General features: G+C 39.6%; 1 protein-coding gene across 1 annotated transcript; it reads right to left on the bottom strand.

Moving 5' to 3' along the window:
* Nucleotides 1-217: 217 nt before the first annotated feature.
* Nucleotides 218-19,001, bottom strand: soat2 (sterol O-acyltransferase 2). The gene is made up of 16 exons (XM_087841043.1): nucleotides 18,870-19,001; nucleotides 15,834-15,975; nucleotides 15,607-15,665; nucleotides 15,359-15,498; nucleotides 15,204-15,257; nucleotides 12,433-12,540; nucleotides 11,520-11,802; nucleotides 9,952-10,027; nucleotides 8,212-8,296; nucleotides 7,755-7,800; nucleotides 7,367-7,496; nucleotides 6,843-6,940; nucleotides 4,657-4,755; nucleotides 4,338-4,473; nucleotides 3,753-3,898; nucleotides 218-1,562 (listed from the first exon to the last, which is right to left on the bottom strand). The coding sequence occupies exons 2-16, from the start codon at nucleotides 15,910-15,912 to the stop codon at nucleotides 1,506-1,508; spliced, it is 1,596 nt and encodes a 531-aa protein (XP_087697169.1). The 5' UTR covers nucleotides 15,913-15,975; nucleotides 18,870-19,001; the 3' UTR covers nucleotides 218-1,505.
* Between the last annotated feature and the right edge of the window lie 579 nt (nucleotides 19,002-19,580).

Below are 19,580 nucleotides of genomic sequence, written 5' to 3'. Positions count from 1 at the left end.
TGTGGCTAAATAACAAGAGGTTTCACTTTATCTTTATTTCTGCAAAGCGTTATTCCCTTTTGGATTCATATGCAGTGTGCAGAAGATAGACTCATTATTGGCAATGAGGTATGTATAGATATTTTATCTGGAGATTAAAAAAACAATATGCAGATTTTTTTTAAATAAAGAAAATGCAAACAAGTTTTATTTTCAAACATAAAATTTAATGTACTAAATCCATTCATTTCTGCTTTGACACTCACTCTAAAACTATCTGTTCTGCATTTGCCTCCATGAGCCCCGTTGGTGTTACGGTATATCAGTTTACAGAGCATTACATCATTAATGCAAACACTGTACCAATGGTAATCCTCTTCTTCCTGGATGACGTTGCAGGCAGGCAAACAGAGGCTTTGTAGCATACTGATAAGATGCTGTGCAGCCTGTGGTTGGCCGGTTAAGATACCTGCTTTCCCAGCCAATCCCTGGCAGCTGAATGTCAACCGAGGCAGGATTAAACACGCAGCGCAAACACACTGCAGGCCAGGTGCCCGGTGTTTGTCAAAGCCTGTTTAAAGTTTTCTGTCACTTTTAAGTTTTTTTCAGTCCTACAAACAGAAAACTCATATAAAAATCTACAATAACGAAAAGAACAAAAGTGTTTTTGTAAACATGTCGGGAATAAAAATAAGCTGGGCAAGAAATGCAATTAAATATTCTAACTGTAATAAACCTGAAGCCTCTAAGGCCTTGTTAATACCATATTTAAATTTATTTAATGCCTAAAAATATTATTTATTAAGATATTGTATGGCTTGTAATCGTACAGTACTTTTTTTTCTCCTCTACAGTACTGTGTATATGACGAAGCTGACTTCTCATATAAAACAGGAAACAGCTGGGCTAGCTCCACCTATCAAAAGTCTAAATCTCACTGAACTACCATGTTGTATTATGTGCCGTTGTTATCAGATGGTATGGTGTTTTATATCAGCGGTCCCCAACCCCCGGGCCTCGGACCGGTACCGGTCCATGAGTCGTTTGGTACCGGGCTGCGAGAGTTGAGGCTCAGGTGTGAAATGTATGGTTTTCATCGGTTTTCAGCGTTATTTTGTTATCGTTTTTATCGTTTACTCAGTTTTCCTGGGTCTTTTCATGTGTGTTATAAATAAATCTTCTTTCTTTTGGTACCGGTACTAGTTTTATTTTGTTGTATTTATCCGCGACACCTTAAAGGCCGGTCCATGAAAATATTGTCGGGCATAAACCGGTCAAAAAAGGTTGGAGACCGCTGATCTATATGTTCTACATGCTCTGTTACAGCCCATTTTAATGAATATTAGTGATAAAAATACCACCTGCACAAATAAAAACCTGAAATAGTTCAGTGACACGACATCCTGACTGCAATAAATGTTTTGCTCTCTTCCACACTCAGTCCATCAGGCCTTGCAGAGCTCCATCTTCATTTTCAGACTTTCAGACGTCATCATTTATTCCTCCTGCCTGCGAGAGCGATGGCCTCATCTCTGGTAGCTGCAGGACCAAGATCGAGGCATCACCAGCTCCCAGAAGCTATTCTGTTGAGAAAAAGGAAAAGAATTGGGCCAAATATACATGCTGCACTTCTCCTTCTAGTAACTTTAATTATTAGTAGATTTGACATCCATTTCTCTCAAGTTACAATCTCATTGTGCAGTGCACTTCTATTTGTAGACAGATGTTATGTGTTAAGCCATTGTGTGTGTGAATTATTCCACTGGCTTTAGAGGATTCCTCCTCTGGGGATACACGGACATACAGTTGTTCCTAGTGTGGTAAGCACTGAGCCCATCTGTCGAGCAAATCCTTTACATCTCTGACTTCATCAGACTCTTGGTGTCGGAAGGCAACTTTTAAAGTGTTAAAAACACGTCACACTTTTATTCACATCTGCTGCTCAACACGTGAATGTGCAGCACGGGATTACGTGTACACGTGTTTACACAAATGCATGTAGTCTGCAGGACAGTAATGAATATATGATTCACTGTGGATGAGAACAGACAATTAAGTCAGGATAATGAAGGAGTGGAAGAGGCTGTTTGTTACCACTCTCATTTTGCTGCTGACGTCTGTGTGACATCCAGCATCAAACTACTCAAGCAGTAGTTGCGTAATGTGCTTGTGTACATGAGTTTTTCCATTCTTGCCTGCAGCGTTGGGAAGGTTACTTTTAAAATGTATTCCATTACAGAATACAGAATACATGCCCCAAAATGTATTCTGTAACGTATTCCGTTACGTTACTCAATGAGAGTAACGTATTCTGAATACTTTGGATTACTTAATATATTATCATGCTGTTTACAACTACATGAATGTACTATTGCTGTGATTTATTACTGTTACTGAAGGTCCGCGGCTCCGAACCGTAGTAAAGGGACCTCTGGCTAATACGGTGGGTTCTGTGTTGGGCTGGTAGCCGAAAACTAGCTTTACTTTGTTGTCTGGGTCAACTTTGCTAGCGAGAGACAGAGAGAGGCGTTGAAAGGCTGCTCCAACGGAACGTATTGTTTCGGAGGAAAACACGAACACGGTGTACAGTCGAGTCTTAATAGCTTACTTACAACTGGGCTCGTCAGGCTCTCTTCTTGGCTGCAGTGGTTATTATTATATTTACATGCTTCCAGCTCCCGTTTTTGCTCGATGACAGCTCGTACTTTTCCTTTTTCTCCCTCCCTCGCTCACAGACACATAACATGTATGGCAGTCCATTCTCCCTGCAGCACGGACTACACTGCCTATGATGCTACATTCTTTGGAGCTATACCGGTAGCATTCTGCCTATTAGCTTAGCACAACAACAACAGGCGCTCTCTCACCCAGGAAACACGCAGAGAGAGAGCGTTGCCCTGTAACCATGGCAACCGTAACGCTGCCGCCTGGAACAACAAAACCCAAACAGTCCTGACCCGCCACAATATGAAACATGAAAGTACCGCTGTGTAATCCATTTATTTCAACAAAGTAACTGTATTCTAAATACCACCTTTTTAAACGGTAACTGTAACGGAATACAGTTACTCATATTTTGTATTTTAAATACGTAACGGCGGTACATGTATTCCGTTACTCCCCAACACTGCTCGCCTGTTAGCTCAGTCTTATAGTCGGCTATTTTTAAGTTTGTTCACCCGTTGACCTATTTTCCATTTAAGGGTCATCTAAAGCAGGGGTCAAAGTCAGTCTAATGACATCTACAAAAAAATAACTTTGTGTTTAATTTGAAACCCACAACTTTAAATCAGGATAGATCTGCACAAACCTTCACTACTCGAGCAGTTTGGGATAAAACTGTTTTCATGCCTTCAAACTCAATAAGAAGTCTCTCAGAGGTGAATTCTCCTGGCATGAGTACATATTTCTTCATAACTCTTCTGCAAAAAGAGGTCACTCATCTCTTTTTCTGTCAATTTTTATGGATTTTAGCTAAATTTGTGCTTCTGTATCCAGAGAAGTAAAGTAAGATAACTGACTGAAAGCATCTTTTGTGACCCACATTTCATGCTATAAAATGTACTTGTGTATGGCTTCTGAAGAGCTGGCTGATTGTATTTTGAGATAGAGTAAGACATTGTGGGAAAATGGCTTTTTTAGGATTGCTTTCTATGTGATTCTATTAAATGATATGAAGAAACTATTTATAGAGGAGAAAAGAAAAGGCATTTTCTACATATAAAGGAAAAACTTTACAAATAGAGATCTCGGTCAAACGTGGGAGTACGTACTCCTGTCCGTGGGCAGTATATCTGGGCGTACCACTCCTGACAGTACAGGCACACCTGCACACCCTGACCGATGAAGAGACACACCCACATGATGATGTTGCAGACAGGGCTCTGTCGCTTGTCGGTCATGGTGAAGTTGAATGCCACTAAGAGAAGATGGGAAAGGGGTTTTGTTAATAGGCTTTCGGTTCTTTCTTTGTATCTGTTATTGAGAGAGCAGGAGGTCGACAAAGGGACAAGGACACGCAGAGAGAAGAAACCAAAACATTGAGTGAGAGTCCTATAAAAACAGACTTTTTACAGTGTTTTTGTGAATAATTGAAGAATTTAACTCGAAAGTTTGAAGGCACACTCTTCAAAGCAAAAGCCGTTTACATATTTTTAACAAGCTACAGATAGGCATCTCAAACACAGTGCTTTTTATCAGCGGTAATAATGTAGACATGAAAAACGTGTCTGTGTTTTTCTCCCTTTAAAAGGCTTTTAGGCAAATGAATGAATTTCTGTAGCTGGGTCAGCACACAAGTTACCATCTATTTATGCTGCGCTAACAACTGTCCCATGAATAATAGACACACCCCTCACCTCCAAAGACGGCAAAGAGCAAGAACATGACTGGGTAGAAGAAGCCGAACCCCATGGCCAAAGCGTACTCGTGAACGACGGCAGAGACTATGAAAACCGAGAGCATGGCAGCAGTTCGGAATTTCCTATTTGACAGCTGCAGGGATTGGAGAGTGAACAGAAAGAGGATTTGGCTAAAAGTTCAGGGGTCAGACTGACTTAACAACAGTTAAATTGCCACACACATGCTGGTTTATAAACAGAGACAAACCAACAGAGTTATGGGATTTGTTTTGTTCAATATACATGTGTTAGTCTGCAGTATTAGTACTCTGCTCACCCAAAGAAAGTCCCTGTAGCCATAGTAATACAGCCAGTCATGAACCACTACGTTCCAGGTACGGTAATAGTTAGCAAAAGACGTAGAGTTCCACCAGTCCTGAAAAAACAACAGAGGATGAGTCACTCATCAGAATAAAAACATCAAGAAAAAGGCCTGAATAGGAGTGAATGTTTATTATTGATCATTTATTTTTACAACTAAGGATTTGTAAATCGGTCTTGGAGGTGAAAGCAATGCAGATCTGCACAGTGCATCAAGTTCCTGGGTGGGTATACTGGTTTAATCTTCATCGGTTTAAACAGACACCTCGGTGCAATCTCTGATTGTGTGCGAAACCTCTCTATAAAAGCTGCACGTAAATTTCAGATGTGAGAAAAACAAAGCCAATGCATGCATTCTTTTCAATGACCAGCAGGAGGCGACTCAACTGGTTGCAAACAGAAGTGTGACTATAAAAATGTGACTTCTTAAACACAATCTAACGGTTTTATTGTTTGATTTAATACACCATGTTGCTCATTCTGTCATTTAGGCTACGTTCACACTGCAGGCGAAAGTGCATCAAATCCGATTTTTTTGACCCTATGCGACCCATATCCGATCATGGTGTGACAGTGTGAACGGCACAAATCCGATATTTTCAAATCCGATCTGGGTCACTTTCGTATGTGGTACTGAATCCGATACATATCCGATGTTTTAGAAAGCGACTGCTGTTTGAACGGTCATGTCGCATTAAATCCGTCTTTTACATCACTGACACAAGACAGACGCCAATTATCAGCGCCGGAGAAGACATCGCGAACGCTTCCTGGCCATCCGGTGAAACTGTTGGGAAGACAACGTTGGAGAAACGTGAACATTTTATTTGTACTGCATAATCTGCAGATTCTGACAGAAATCTGCAACTATCCTTTGAAGCACCGCTCCTCTAAAACAGCAATCAGGATAATTATTAGGTTATTTACATTATTATGTAAATAACAAAATAACTTAAAGCAAAAATTGGGAAACGTAAAGTCCGAAGTCTTTATATTAAGGGCCATCAGTCAAACAATACTGTTTGCTCTGGGTCTAAACAGAGCGCGTTGTGTGTGACGTCTTCTTTTGCGCATGCGGCCGCTTTGAGCGTTCACACTAGAGCGCGTTTGCTGTCGCATTTTATTTGTAGTGTGAACGAGCAGACAAAAAAATCGGATTTGATCAAAAAATCTGAATTGAGCATTAAGACCTGCAGTGTGAACGTAGCCTTATAGTCGGATTTAGAGTTGTTGATAAAAGAGGGTATGCTTTAGGGTGTGGCTTCCTTGTGACTCATGTGCAGTGTACTCAGAGTCTCAGTCTGACTTGTCATTACCAGTTATAAAATACCAAGATAGGAAAAGTCCAAAATGCTCAACCCAAGGACTCAAAACAGCACTTCACTATCTAATGGGTGTTGGCACAGTGGCATGGCCATCATTTATATACAGCCTATGCACGTTTGTCCCAACTGTTTCAGCTGACAAGCAGAGTCATTTGATCATTATTAAATCAATAAAGTGTTATCACAGACATGCACCTAGGGCAGATAAGAGGTTTAAAGGTTAAGAACAATTTGTAGCCACATTGTAAATTAGGTGAATCAACACTAGAATCTTTTCAAGATTATTTAGCATTTTTAAAACAAAGATGAAATTTGCAAAACATGGTCTAGCTGTCTTACATCCATTTTTTGCACAAACCTACAAAAAGCCCCATGGCTAACATTAGAGTATGATTATGAAGAAAATACATAAGAGTGAAGAAAAATCTCACTCGCGACCACCCAGATGTTTTCTGGTAAAATCCTGCCCCACATTCCCCCAAGTGCCTTGATATCTTTTATAGCTAAATTCATTCAAACCCTCAGGCGTATTTAGAGTGCCATAAGCGAATAAGATTTGTGGAAGTGAAAGTGGCCAACTACGATAAGCAAGTATTTTCAGCTCTTGCTCAAGAGCTATATAAATCAACAGAATTCAACGATGGAAAAGTAAAACTGTTTGGGGACCAGCAGGCCACCCTGCTGCCATTTCACTTGTCATTAATCAGAATTAGCTTGTCTGTAAAAGTAAGCATTTCAGAAAATAATGAGTCTACATCACACAAACAGTAAATGACCACTGGACCAATTAAAGTGTCCACAAAAATCAGCCGCACACCTTATAGAACATTCTGTCAGCAAAACGCAGGAGCTCCCCGAAGAGGTTGAGCCAGCAGTGCAGGAAGGCAAAGAAACACAGCAGGAGGAGCATTATTCCTGCAACACACACACAGACGGAGAGAATTGCATGGAGCGATTTTATTTTGCATTGCCCCCAGTTTTCTCAGAGGAATTGCAACTTGGCACAGATGCTTTTGCACTATTGCACTAACTCGCTCTTCACTCAAAGGGAGTCATAAACATTTCAGCCTTTGATTACTCGTATCAGATTCATGATAGCATCTTTCATCTTATCACTGTCTTAACGACACTCTGGAGTCCTTTCCTACATTGCAGGCTTAATAAAATATTAACCAGTGCTGAGTCACGCGCATGAGAGATAATGGATGTTATAAACATAAACGATGTCACAATCAGAGTCAGAGATGAACTTTAACCTTAAGTGGAGAAAAAAGGGAGGAAAAAAGGCCACGTTGAGTTTGTGTGTGTACAGCTGAAGACTCTTGGAATAAGAGGACATACCTGGTAATATAGAGTGAAAAATAGCCAAAACCATTGTTCGTTTACTGAAAGGCACGTTGTTCTGGGTTCTAAAGACCGGCACGCAGAGGCGCACCAGGATAAAGTAGCCGTAGAACAGGCACCCCAAAATCTGCAAAGGGAACATCAAAGAGGTTCGAGAACATCCCATAAAAGAGGAAATGAAACGGAGAACACACACGAGAATCAGAAGTACAAATGTGGAAATGGCTTAGAGATAACTGCGATCGGGGATATATTATTACTTCAGATTATTTCAGTATGCAGAAGTAAAACTTCTTTTTAGGTCAGCAGACACAACCAAGTCTTTTGTTAGATATTCAAAGCAAAAGTGCTGAATTATAAATAGGAAAGCAACATTTTATCTCACCATGCCAAGAGTAATGCCAACATAGTTCCATCGTATGTGGCGATTTCTGCAACAAAAGGACATTTCATGAATTTCAGATGTAAGATTATTCTTAATGTGTGCTCTGCTCTGAAATTTTCATCAGTTTTCCTGTTGCCTGAATTTGTCTCTAGTGCTGTAGTCCAGATTAGGGATTCCACAATGCATCTAATCTCAGATCAACACGACTGCTTATAACTGCATCTTGTTGTTTTTCAGCCGTCTTTAGATTCATGTTTGTAGCTGCAGAGCTATAGATTCTGAGAGATGGGATTTGATGCTGTAATGAATAAAAAAGAAAGTCGTTGCTGGCTTTGTGAGTTTGTGTCACATGACAGAACCTCCAGTTTTAATGAAAACTGGACATAGATCATTTTGATAATTACTAGAACAGAAGAGCATAAATAACCAGCCGAAATGAGGGGTTAATATATCCTACCGAGGGTATGATTCCCTGTAAATGAGCGTTGGACAGAAGAGGAAGTACAAATAGCTGGAAAATGTTGGGAATCTGGGATTTTCTCCTGAAAAGACAAAGACAACGCTGTTAGTGTGGCCACAATGTTTGCGTCCAAAACCTTTAAATTATTTTAAAAGTGGCTTCACATTAAAGTCTTGTTCATTCATTATTCATTTATTTCACAGCTTCACTGTGCCTTTAATGCAAGAACCTGTAAACAAGTGGCCGTCTTTAAAAATTAAACAACACTCGGGTTGTCGCTGAATCATTAAGCCATTATACCAAATTATCTGCCTTAGAGACTCATCAGTTTTACTAAATGGTTTGCTGTAGTTTAGTCCAGCTAGTGTGGCGTCCTTTAAAAACTTGTATTACAGCCCTGCTCTATAAAAATGTATTTTTTTTTGTGAGTGATGTTTTATTGATTAGCATTCAAATATCTCAGTGAAGACAGAACAAAGATCTACCACAAAGCAAGAAAGCACGAGACAAGGCTAATCAAAAGGTGTTGGCTGAAGCATTTGCTTATTACGCCAACCCTTTTAACAAAAGATCTTTTTGCATGCAGCTCCTGTACACAGGGCTCGAAGCAAATAGTAAAACAAAGCAAAAACAAACAAACAAACAAACAAGAAAAAAAACAACTTTCCACCTTAGATAAGTAACTACATCAAAGCAAAAGAATCAAGAGTTGTTGTTTTTTGTTTTGTTTTGTTTTTTTTGCTCTTTTCATTCTTGATATATATATTTTTCTAATACTCTATTTTTAAACATATCTTTAAACAAGGAAAATGAACTCCACCTTTTTAAATCACTGTCATAACTATTCCACAGGTTAACTCCTCTAACAGAAACACATCTCTGCTTTATATTTGTCCTTATCTTGTTTTTTTTAAAGAAATCTGTTCCCCTTAAGTCATATTGACTCTCTCTGACTTTGAACAGCTTCTGAGTAGTGGGGCAAAGCAAGTTATTTTGTGCTTTATACATTATCTGTGCCATTTTATATTCAACTAAATCATAAAATTTCAGGGTATTCAGATTAATAAACAAAATGTTAGTTGGTTCTATATAGTTTGATTGGTTTATAATTCTTATAGCTCTTTTTTGTAACTTGAAAATAGGAAGAGTGTTCGTTTTATATGCATTACCCCATATCTCCAGACAGTAAGTCATATATGGAAGCAACAGAGTACAATAGAGTGTGTATAATGATTTTTTGTTCAGGACATGAGTCATCTGTTTGGGTAAAAACAGAGCTTCCATGTTGAGTTAAATAAACAATCAAATGTGGCAGAACAACATATTTTCTATTTTGTGTGTGTAAAGATTTTCTTCTTCACATGATTTCTTACCAATCAAACATGCAATTTAACGGACTTTCTGTGTGAAGAAATGATCTTAACTTCCATTTCGATTTTACGTCAGTTTTACTACTTAAGTCAGGACTACAGTTTTCTCCAGGGGGCATTTGTTTTAAGTATTCATGTTTTTGCTCTTGGTTTCCCCTCATGTTTCATATTTTTATCTCCCACTAACAGACCACTACAAGAGCATCTCTAGCTGCAGATTCATTGCTTGTTTTAAAGTCAGCGTGAATTATTACACAGGTAACCTGCAGAGTTCTGCTTAAGTCATTTTTCCCGCTTGTTTCCGGGAGTGTCGCTGTGAGTAATGATAGCGCCCGGAGAGAAAATACACTGGACTTCAATACAACACCTTCCTTTGGAGCATTCTTCATGATAACAGGAGCCGTTTCTCTTAAGAACGAGTAGGTTTTCATCAGGAATCGAATCTGGAGAAAATGGATACAGTTATTACGTGAAGGGAGACAGTGTATCAGTATTAGCTGCTTCTACTGTAGATGTATGTCTTCACTCCAAGAACTGACAAGCTGCCCGAAATGAAACATCCAGATACTCACAGCCCCATCTCTTTTTTCTTTTTTCTTTCTCTTTTGTTGTTGACTCATGATTTATGTGCACTCCCATCAAACAGGAAGCAGTGCAGCATGGTGGGACAGAGAGCGGCACAGTTGGAGAACTTGGCTTAATTTGACATAAACTGCAGTTCAGAGATGATGCACAATCAATCTGCGTAGAGCAGGGAGCATCATAAAGCAGCAGTGAACCGCATTTTGGGGCAATTCAGGGAGTTTGAATATTTAATTTCTGCATCAAACTCAGCAGTTTTAAAATGCTATGAACATCATGTAAATACAAAAAAGACTGATTGGACTCAGTCAGATGAGGATCATGGCCGGGTTTCCCAGAAGCATCTAAGCACCGAGATTATCTCACTACATCAAACAGAGCTAAAATGATTTTAGTGCTAAGACTGATTTTGGAGGCCGGGGCCGATGTGATAAAGAGGATGAGGAGGTATTAGTGTATGGGTTTGTGATGTTCAAATACTGGCTGCAGTGAGATCTGCTGCCAGAGATGCTTTCTCCTTTGGTGACTTTCCAGTTGGAAAGCTCCCATCTCTGGCTAGCAGGCTATCCTTATCACAATGTTCCAGCTGAGGGCAGTGAATTACTGAATTACTGCTTCTACAATTTGGATTACCTATGATTGCCAATGAATATGTGTGTAATAGAGGTGGGAATCACCATACATCCCACGATACGATATTATTGCAATTTTTAAAAATATTTTGCGATATTCAGATTCTGTACATAAAGGTAAACTTTATCAATATTCATTTAATCTAATATCAAAGTCTCACACTCAGTCTTTCTCTCATTTCAGTTTTATTGTTGACAAACTGAACGGTTTGTATTACAGTCTAGTCCAACTTAACTGAACAACCATCTGGTACAATTATAGCTATTCTGAACTATGCAATTTATGAAAACTATGCAGCCCCTTCAGCAACTGAAGAATTTGAAAGTAAATGAAAACAAAATATAATTTTACATTAAATAAAAAGATTTTAAACTTAATTAAAATTAAACATGTCTTAAATTAAAATAAGTAAACTGTCACATTTGGACAGTGAAGGAATGTCAGGATTCTTGCTCAGAAAAAGGATCAACATGCTCTGAAGTTTTGTAACAAAATATCGATTTCTGCTGTCCCTGTATCGATACATTATTAGCAAACAAAATATCACGATGCTACACAGTATCGATTTTTTCCCCCACCCCTAGTGTGTAATGTTATCTATGATACAGTGTGTTTCTAGCACAGGTCATTACCAATAATCTTTCTTTTCTGTTACATTTGAACGCAAAGTAGCTCTTTACACTGAATATGCTGTAAATGAAAAAAATAGAACAGACTCACCTGTTCCAGTATCACAATAAACCGCGATGCAGGTGGCAACTGGTGGTGCACAACAACATAGATGGGGAAGACTCCAAGTATGCAGGTCTGTATGAGATACAGGATCAGCCCCATCCCCAGAGACAGCCCCAACTTGGAGGGGACTTTGTGGTACAAAGAGCCCCAAAACAGCAGGGTGTAATAGGGCACGCTCAGGGTGTAAGAAAACATGATGGCCCAGGCTACAGTGACCGTCCCCAGCTTCCCAAAGGCGTAGAACAGCAGGTCAAACTCCAACACTAACCTGGGATTGAAAACCAACAAATAAAGAAATAAAGAACAAAACACAAATCATATTCATTATGTATTATGTATTGGAAACCACTGTGATTGTATTCGAGCACAGCTGGGTTTTCTTGGGTGAACGCCATTGAATATTTTTCCTCTGACATTCTTTCATCCAAAAGGCCCCTCCAGTGATGATATTAATAGATTTCAAACACACACTTACAGCTGTGTCTCTTTTAAAGAAAAGTGTCACAAGTGTGATAGTATTATTTGTGTACAATCATTTAGCGCATGCAAATAAAAAATCACTGTTAACTGAAGCTGAATGGATCAAATCATTTGCACACAGCAGAGTCGCCCACTGGCACTAGCTCAAACGAGGAACATTTGCAACTGCAAACAAAAACCAAATCATTACGACACTGCCCAAAGCAACAGAAGAAATACTCAGAGGAGTTGATTCGTTATCTTTCTGCTACCAGATGAGCAGAGGGGCAAGGGAGGAAGGTGGGAGATAAGAGAACAGGAAGTCTCTATTGACTTGGATTAATTGAGTTTCTGTTAGATTTGGTTCAGGGTTAAAGAGTTTGACACATGGCAGTACCACACACACACACACACACACACATCCACATGTCCCACTGACCTGCCCTGATCGATGTAGTCAACAGCCAGAGTGCTCAAAAAAAAAATGACGAGAACAGCTATGAACATGTGGTAAATGGTCCGGATGTGGCTGATCTCGAACAGTTCGCTGAGAAAGAAGAGAAAAGACAAATAAATACACAACAAAATCAATAAAATGGCCCCATGTTTGATAAATCTGTGCGAACTCTGCTGTGAATATTGTAAAGGTTTACAAAAACGTGCTAGTCCCATCTAAGTTTGCAGTTTGATTGGGTGCGCCTTGCTAGCTCTGGGTTGGACTCCCTTTTGTGTCGCCGATTCATGAAGGTACCGGGGACATTCCTCAGAGATTTAAGGCCGTATTGAAGCGACAGCATCAGACTTATCTGATGCATGAGGTAAATCTCATGTTCCATCACAAACCAAAGGTGCTCTCGGATTGAGATGGCATGTGACTGTGCAGGACGTTTGAGTACAGATGGCTCATGTTTATGCTGCTGGAAGCAGCCATCAGTAGATGGAGAGGGTCAGTAATGATGCGTAGGTAGGCTGTCACATTTAAATGATGGCCACTTGGTACTAAGGGGCCCAAGGTGTGCCAAAATTATGCCCCACATCATCAAAGCATCACCAGCCTGACCCATAGACACAAACGGGATGAATACATTCTTCATGTCGTTTACACCAAATTCTGACCATCTGAATATAGCAGCATATATTTAGACTTTAGATTTAGGCAACGTTGTTTCAGTCTCCATTGTTCAGTGTGTATGTCCGGTATGATCAGGAGCCCAAGTGAACTTTCCGCTCCTGTAAGCCCATCTGCTTTTTTGACCCATTCTCTGTGAACCATCGAGATGTGTGTGGGAAAATCCCAGTAAGTCAACAGCTTCATTCAGACCAGCCTGTCCAGCATAAACAACCATGACACGTTAAAAGTCACCTAAATCATTTTTTTTCTCATTCTTGTGTTCACTGTGAACTTCAGCAGGTCACGTTGTGCATATCTACATGCCTAAATGTGCATTTGATGTGCTGATCAAATATGTCCATTAACGAGCAGTTGAATAGTAGGGATGCAACGATACTCGTATCGGTATTGAACCGTTCAATGCTTTTGGTTCGGTATGCATATGTATGAACAATACAAAATTTTTTATTTATTTTATCAACTTTTCTTCTGACAATGCTGTCTGTGTTGAGCGCTCAGTGGATCTGCGTCAGTGTTGCCAACTTAGCGACTTTGTCGCTATATTTAGCGAGTTTTCAGACCCCCTAGCTACTTTTTTTCTAAAAAAGTCGCTAAAAAAAGACGTGAAAGCGCATATCGCTTTTACTCTCAACAAGCAGCGGGTGCTGTAACGCAGTCAGTTCTTCTTTTACTCTTATGCTGTTTTGTGGATCACAAGGTTTAAAACTACTTATAAACACACACACACAAAGTAACTCCACCAGAGTGCCTATTTCGGGTCACTTTTGCCGGTCCAAGCCCGGATTAAGGAGCAGGGTTGGAATTGTGACATTAAAAAAAACACAATAATTGCTAAAAGAAATTTAATTTGTAGTTCTAAATAAATTCTAAATGCATTTAGGACGTTTTTTACTCACTTTATGTCTCTTCCACGATGTTATTTCTCTCTCCAACAACGTAGGTTACAATACATTAGCATGACCAATTATGCAAATTAGGTGATGACGTCATTTAGCGACTTCTAGCGACTTTTAGGACAGCCAATAGCGATTTTCCTTACTGAGGAGTTGGCAACACTGATCTGCGTTCGACTACTCCGCCTAGACTGCACTGTGGAGTGCAGATCCACTGAGCGCAGCGCAAGCTAGCAAGACAGAAGCTAAGCTCTTCCAACATGGCAACTGCCTCAACCCGTTTGGACCTATTTTGGTTTTCATGTGAAGTATGACCCTGAAGGTAAGCGCATCATGGACAAAAGTAAAACAGTATGTCTGATGTGCCACGCAATGGTCAATTACATGGGTGGGAACTAGTGTGTTAGCGCAGTTAGCTCGTTAACGTGTTGGCCGTCCAGCCCCACGCACGGGGCGATCCGCGGTAGCTCGTTAACGGAGATTTGCCGTGTTGTGGCGTTAACGTCATTTCAACGAGATTAACGCTGACAGCACTAGTGGGAACACAACGAATATGACTGCACATTTACTCCGACATCATCCTAGTGCAAAGACAAGTGGAAGCAGACAAAAACAACAAGCACGCATGCTACAAACTTTACCCGAGTCATTTAGACAGCCGTTAGCACATGATTCTCCTTATGGGGACCTGATATGTTTAATATGCTGCTGAGAATATAGCCCAGAAGAAGCGCATAGTATAGCTTTTATTTTGGAAAGAGCCATTTCTCTGTAATAAACTCTCTTTTCCAAAGATGAGTGATTCCTCGATCAGATATTTTTTTATTATTATTTTGTTGTTTCAGCAACATTAAATTTAAAAACTGTACTTTTGAGTTAAAATATATATTTATAATTTTAATAAATGACAAATTAAAAAGGAATGAACATTTTTTTGTATTGAAAAAATATCGAACCGTGACACCAAAGTATCGAACCGAACTGTGAATTTTGTGTATCGTTGCACCCCTATTGAATAGGTATACCTACATAAACCATGCACATATCCAATTAAATTAGAATTTTCTATTTGAAAACTATTTTGATGATGTAGCACTATGTACACTGACAATCTGTAGATGTTAAACCCATGTGTTAAACCCGACTCTGGTTTAATTTGGGTGTTTTCACATCTTTCATACTCACTCCAGCAGTGACGCCCTGGCCATAAACACTTTGCCATCATCCATTCTCTGAGACCTGGCACAAAGCATAAACAGAAAAGCAGTCACACACACTTACTTCAGTGATTAGCATAAAAAATATGGTGACCAACAGACCAATATGTGTCTCATTCTTACCTGGATGAGCTTATACTTTTTGTCTTTCCATTTACTGTTGACTGGGTGTTGGAGAGGGACTGGACGGACTCAGTCAGAACTCTGTCTAGAATTTCCTTGAGCTGATCCTGAACCTGCTCCATGACTTTTATTTTGATCTTCTACAAGAGGAAAAACACATTTCTTTGAAATCATGTTTCAGTAACTGTGTTGCCTTTGTAAACCACTTTCCTACTTTCATCCACCGTTTAAAGAAGCTGATGAAATACCTCAGTACATCTTTCCCACTGCCTCGCATCTTCTTCCACCACCTTATCGTGATTGCCAGCTGCAGAGAGAAGAACAGATGTCTCTCACATCGTTCGCTAAACTTTTAAATATACTGAATATATCTTTCACCTAAAACTGTGTAAAAATAGACAGAACTGAAAGATCAGCTTACAAATAAATGTAAATTACTTCCTTTATGCAGTATAAAACAGTATTTTGTCCATACCAGAGCTTGAGTTGTCAGACGACTGTCGGGCCTTGATGTTCCGATTATACGCCCTGCTATCGGCCTCCGTGGTCGTCATGGCTACCCTCACGACTGGAGGTTAGTCTGTTTTCAATGAATGCACGTGCTGTCGTACTGATGCCTGTCAAAGTGAGTGATGTGATGCTTTTATTTATTCCACGTGTATAGCTCATCAATCTTCTAGGTAAATTGTGGTGAGTATAACTGTAACACATTTATGTTAAACTAAAATAAGCTGTGTGCATTAATATATCATTCTTTGCAATTAGTAATTACATTAGTAAGACACACATGAATGTTTAAGTTTAAATCCTTCATTTAGAATCAGTGTTGTGATGGGTATGTGTTATTATTTTGTGTTTTCACTTCGAATGTTGTGGATGTGTGATGTTTCCAGTGTCTGTGTGGCTAAGAAGCGTTAAAGGTGAAGACCTCAGGAGCAGTTTTTCAACTGGAAGTATTTCTATATCGGTAAACTGCAAGTAGAAGAGGGAATTACCTTATCATAGTTCACGAAAGACTGAATTCACGGCAATAAATGCAAAATTAAAATAAGACTCACTATTATCCAACTATATCCATAATCACATACTGTGTATGCTACCATTGTATATAGTGTGTCATCTTACTTTTTTTCATTGATTGTACTTATTTGTATTTTTGTATTTCCTTCTGATATCTGTACCTGAGCTGAGGTGACGCAAAAATTTCCCCGTTGTGGGATCAATAAAGTCTTATCTTATCTTATTAACCTCCTAGGACCTGGCGTCCACATATGTGGACATCACATTTTTGGGTTATTTAGACCAAAATACTCAATTTTGCTCTACAAGGGCCTGATATCCACTTACGAGGACGTTATACTGCTACTGTTGTATCAAAATTTTAAACGAATATCCTCATATGTGGCTCTTATTTTTCTTAAAAACAAAAATAAGGTAAAAAAAAATCTGGTAATTCTTTGTTTTTACATTCATCGGGCCCCAATGTGACCGAATATCAAAGAGAAATTAAAAATGCATGCTGTGGAAGAGTTCGGGTCTTAGGAGGTTAAAGTTTATATTCAATACAACGCATATTTTTATTTTACTGGGGAAAAAAACTGTTTCCATTAAGTAAGAGAGTTTAATGAATCTAGCTGCCAGTACTTTACTGTTTACCTGTGTGTTTCCGCCCAGCAGCAGCAGCAGCAGTGCAGCAGCTGCCACAATTGCCACGAGATTCAACCTGGATTTTGTCATGGTCCTGGGTCGGTGACCCAGCGCTTTAAGTTTATTATTATCATTTTCTAGTTCATTATTATGATGATTATTATTGTTTGAGTTCTCTTCGGTCTGCCTCTGAGTCTGCGTCTGTATCTCTGTCTGTCTAGGGCACAGGTGTCAAACTCCAGGCCTCGAGGGCCGGTGTCCTGCAGGTTTCAGATGTGTCCTTGATCCAACACAGCTGATTTAATGGCTAAATGACCTCCTCAACATGTCTTGAAGTTCTCCAGAGGCCTGGTAATGAACTAATTATGTGATTCAGGTGTGTTGACCCAGGGTGAGATCTAAAACCTGCAGGACACCGGCCCTCGAGGCCTGGAGTTCGACACCCCTGGTCTAGGGTGTCACCCCGTCTGTTTGTGAATCTGTCTGTTCAGTTCAGCGTCTTGTCCTTGTGTCTGAGTTTCCTGTTTTATTGTGAAGGTCTGTGTCTTATGTGAGTGTGCTTAGTGTTTAGTCACCTGCTCCAGTTTAGTGTTTCTTTTCTAGTGTTTCAGTCTTCAGTTACGACCTTTGTTTGTCTTTTAGTGAGTTTATTTAGTACGAGGTTTCTCCCAGAAATAAAGCTGCGCTTTAAGTCTCACTTCCGTGTCTGAGTTCTGCATTTTGGGTCCACCACTCCTGCTTGCCTGCCTGCCACACAGCCAACCATGACAGATTTAGCTTTTTGTTAAAGTTTAATAACGTGAGAGCATCTTCCACGATAAATAGAAAAATTACATCAGGTCACTGGCTCGTTGCTGGCTGGTTGCCTCATGTCAGAGATTATTATCATTCCTGATGAGCCTCGGTGTAGTGAAACCAATCGTGTGAATCCAAAACTGAAAAAGTGGAGAACTGCTTGTGTGGACAAAGGCACCTGTAAGCTCGGGGTTGTGGAGCAGTGGTTACCCACAGTGGTTTCCCACAACAAGTCACTGCAGTTCAAGCTAAACAATCTAAACAAATGATAAAGACCCGCGTCTCCACTGCAGGTTAGAAGAGATAAGCTACGCAGCAGAGAGGTTGCATTGTGGGGTAAAAAACAGTCATTGACCTCATTAGTGACCCATACATTCTGGTCATTCCTCCATTAAACAGATACGCGTCACAAAGATATTCAGATTAGACGCTGTGCAGCTGCAGACACAGTCATACGGGTTTTTTTTAAGCAAATCATCCTTATTGTAACAACTCTAAGATTATTGATGAGTCTATGACATGTTTAAGAAAATATTTATTGGCCTGACCTCTTTTCTACTTGAGCCCGAGCAGCTGTTACTTTCCTTTTGATTTGTTGTATTTGTCAAAATGCTAAACTGATGCTTCACTTGATTTCACGAGCAGCCAGTACTAACAGATTTTCAGCAAAATCTACAATCTGTTAAGAAAAGATTACTCATAGAGCCGTTTTAAAAATCATATTTGGGTTCATGACCTACTTTTACCTACATGACAAATTGCCTGTGTGGTTAGAGGTACATGCATTGGTTTAATAGCCCGTTCACAGAAGAACCCTTGAACTCAATAACTCAGTTCTGCCATCATTATATAAAATTTATACCCAGCACGATGCTTCAGGCAGCTCGAGACCTCTGATCTTCTTTAATGTTCGGTGTTGGCTACAACACTCATGTCGAGCGTTTCCTACTGATTTAAAAATCGCCCACGGCAGAAACTGCAGACTTATCATGCGTTTAAATAATACAAGCGTCAAATGTTTCAGGTAGATGTGACATGATCTATAAATATGCATCAGATGTGTACTCACGGTGTTTTAAGTTCAGGTCCACGCAGCAGTGCACAGGATGACGGCCTCTGTTTCAGTCAGTTTCCACTGATACTGACTGTTAAGTCTTATGATCTGTGTCCCCTCCTGATGCACTTTACCCTCATGGCTCCTGGCCCAGGGCATCCATTGCCCAATCAAACTTTACCTCCTTGGCTGGACTCATGGCGTCATGCACAACATTGGACTGTGCCCTAATGTCTCACTTATCCAAGATACTTAATACAAATTTCATTCATATCATATATTTTGTGTGCTATGTTAAAGGTATATGATCTGGGTCAAACATCAAACCAAAATAGTAAATATCGCAGGTCTATTTAGCATCTACAAATATGCTCTTATTTGAAAAAGCACAGCTGTGTGTGGAAACAAGGCGATGTTTCCACACTGATCTGCTCCAGTTAAAACTTTAGAGTAGATAATGTATGAACTGCGCAAAAGTGTGTGTTTCAGGAGTAACTGGTGAACTTGAGAGAATTGTAGATTGTAGGAATAAATATTTGTTCAAAGCTCAAAACATTTCCAGAGGAATGCTGTTTGTGTTTGTTTGAATTCAAACACAGGACACAAAGATGTATGTACTGTATTAATGTATTTGTCCGTTTATCTGAAATGTTACAAATTACTTTCTGGTACGAAGAAAAAAAACCTCTTTATAAATACTATTTTCAAATAAATACATACAAGGTT

This window comes from Neolamprologus brichardi, chromosome 5 (genome assembly GCF_056152115.1).
Source record: "Neolamprologus brichardi isolate AB-2024 chromosome 5, ASM5615211v1, whole genome shotgun sequence".
In the NCBI taxonomy this organism is placed as follows: domain Eukaryota; kingdom Metazoa; phylum Chordata; class Actinopteri; order Cichliformes; family Cichlidae; genus Neolamprologus; species Neolamprologus brichardi.
This window is presented reverse-complemented; position numbering and strand designations above follow the sequence as displayed.

Bases quoted from the DNA above. Each gene is read 5' to 3' on its own strand.
- soat2 (XM_087841043.1), bottom strand. From the start codon at position 15,912: ATGACGACCACGGAGGCCGATAGCAGGGCGTATAATCGGAACATCAAG. The intron at 15,666-15,833 runs GTATGGACAAAA...TTCTCTCTGCAG, and splicing joins GTCTGACAACTCAAGCTCTG to CTGGCAATCACGATAAGGTG. The intron at 1,563-3,752 runs GTACGTACTCCC...TTTTCTCAACAG, and splicing joins TATACTGCCCACGGACAGGA to AATAGCTTCTGGGAGCTGGT.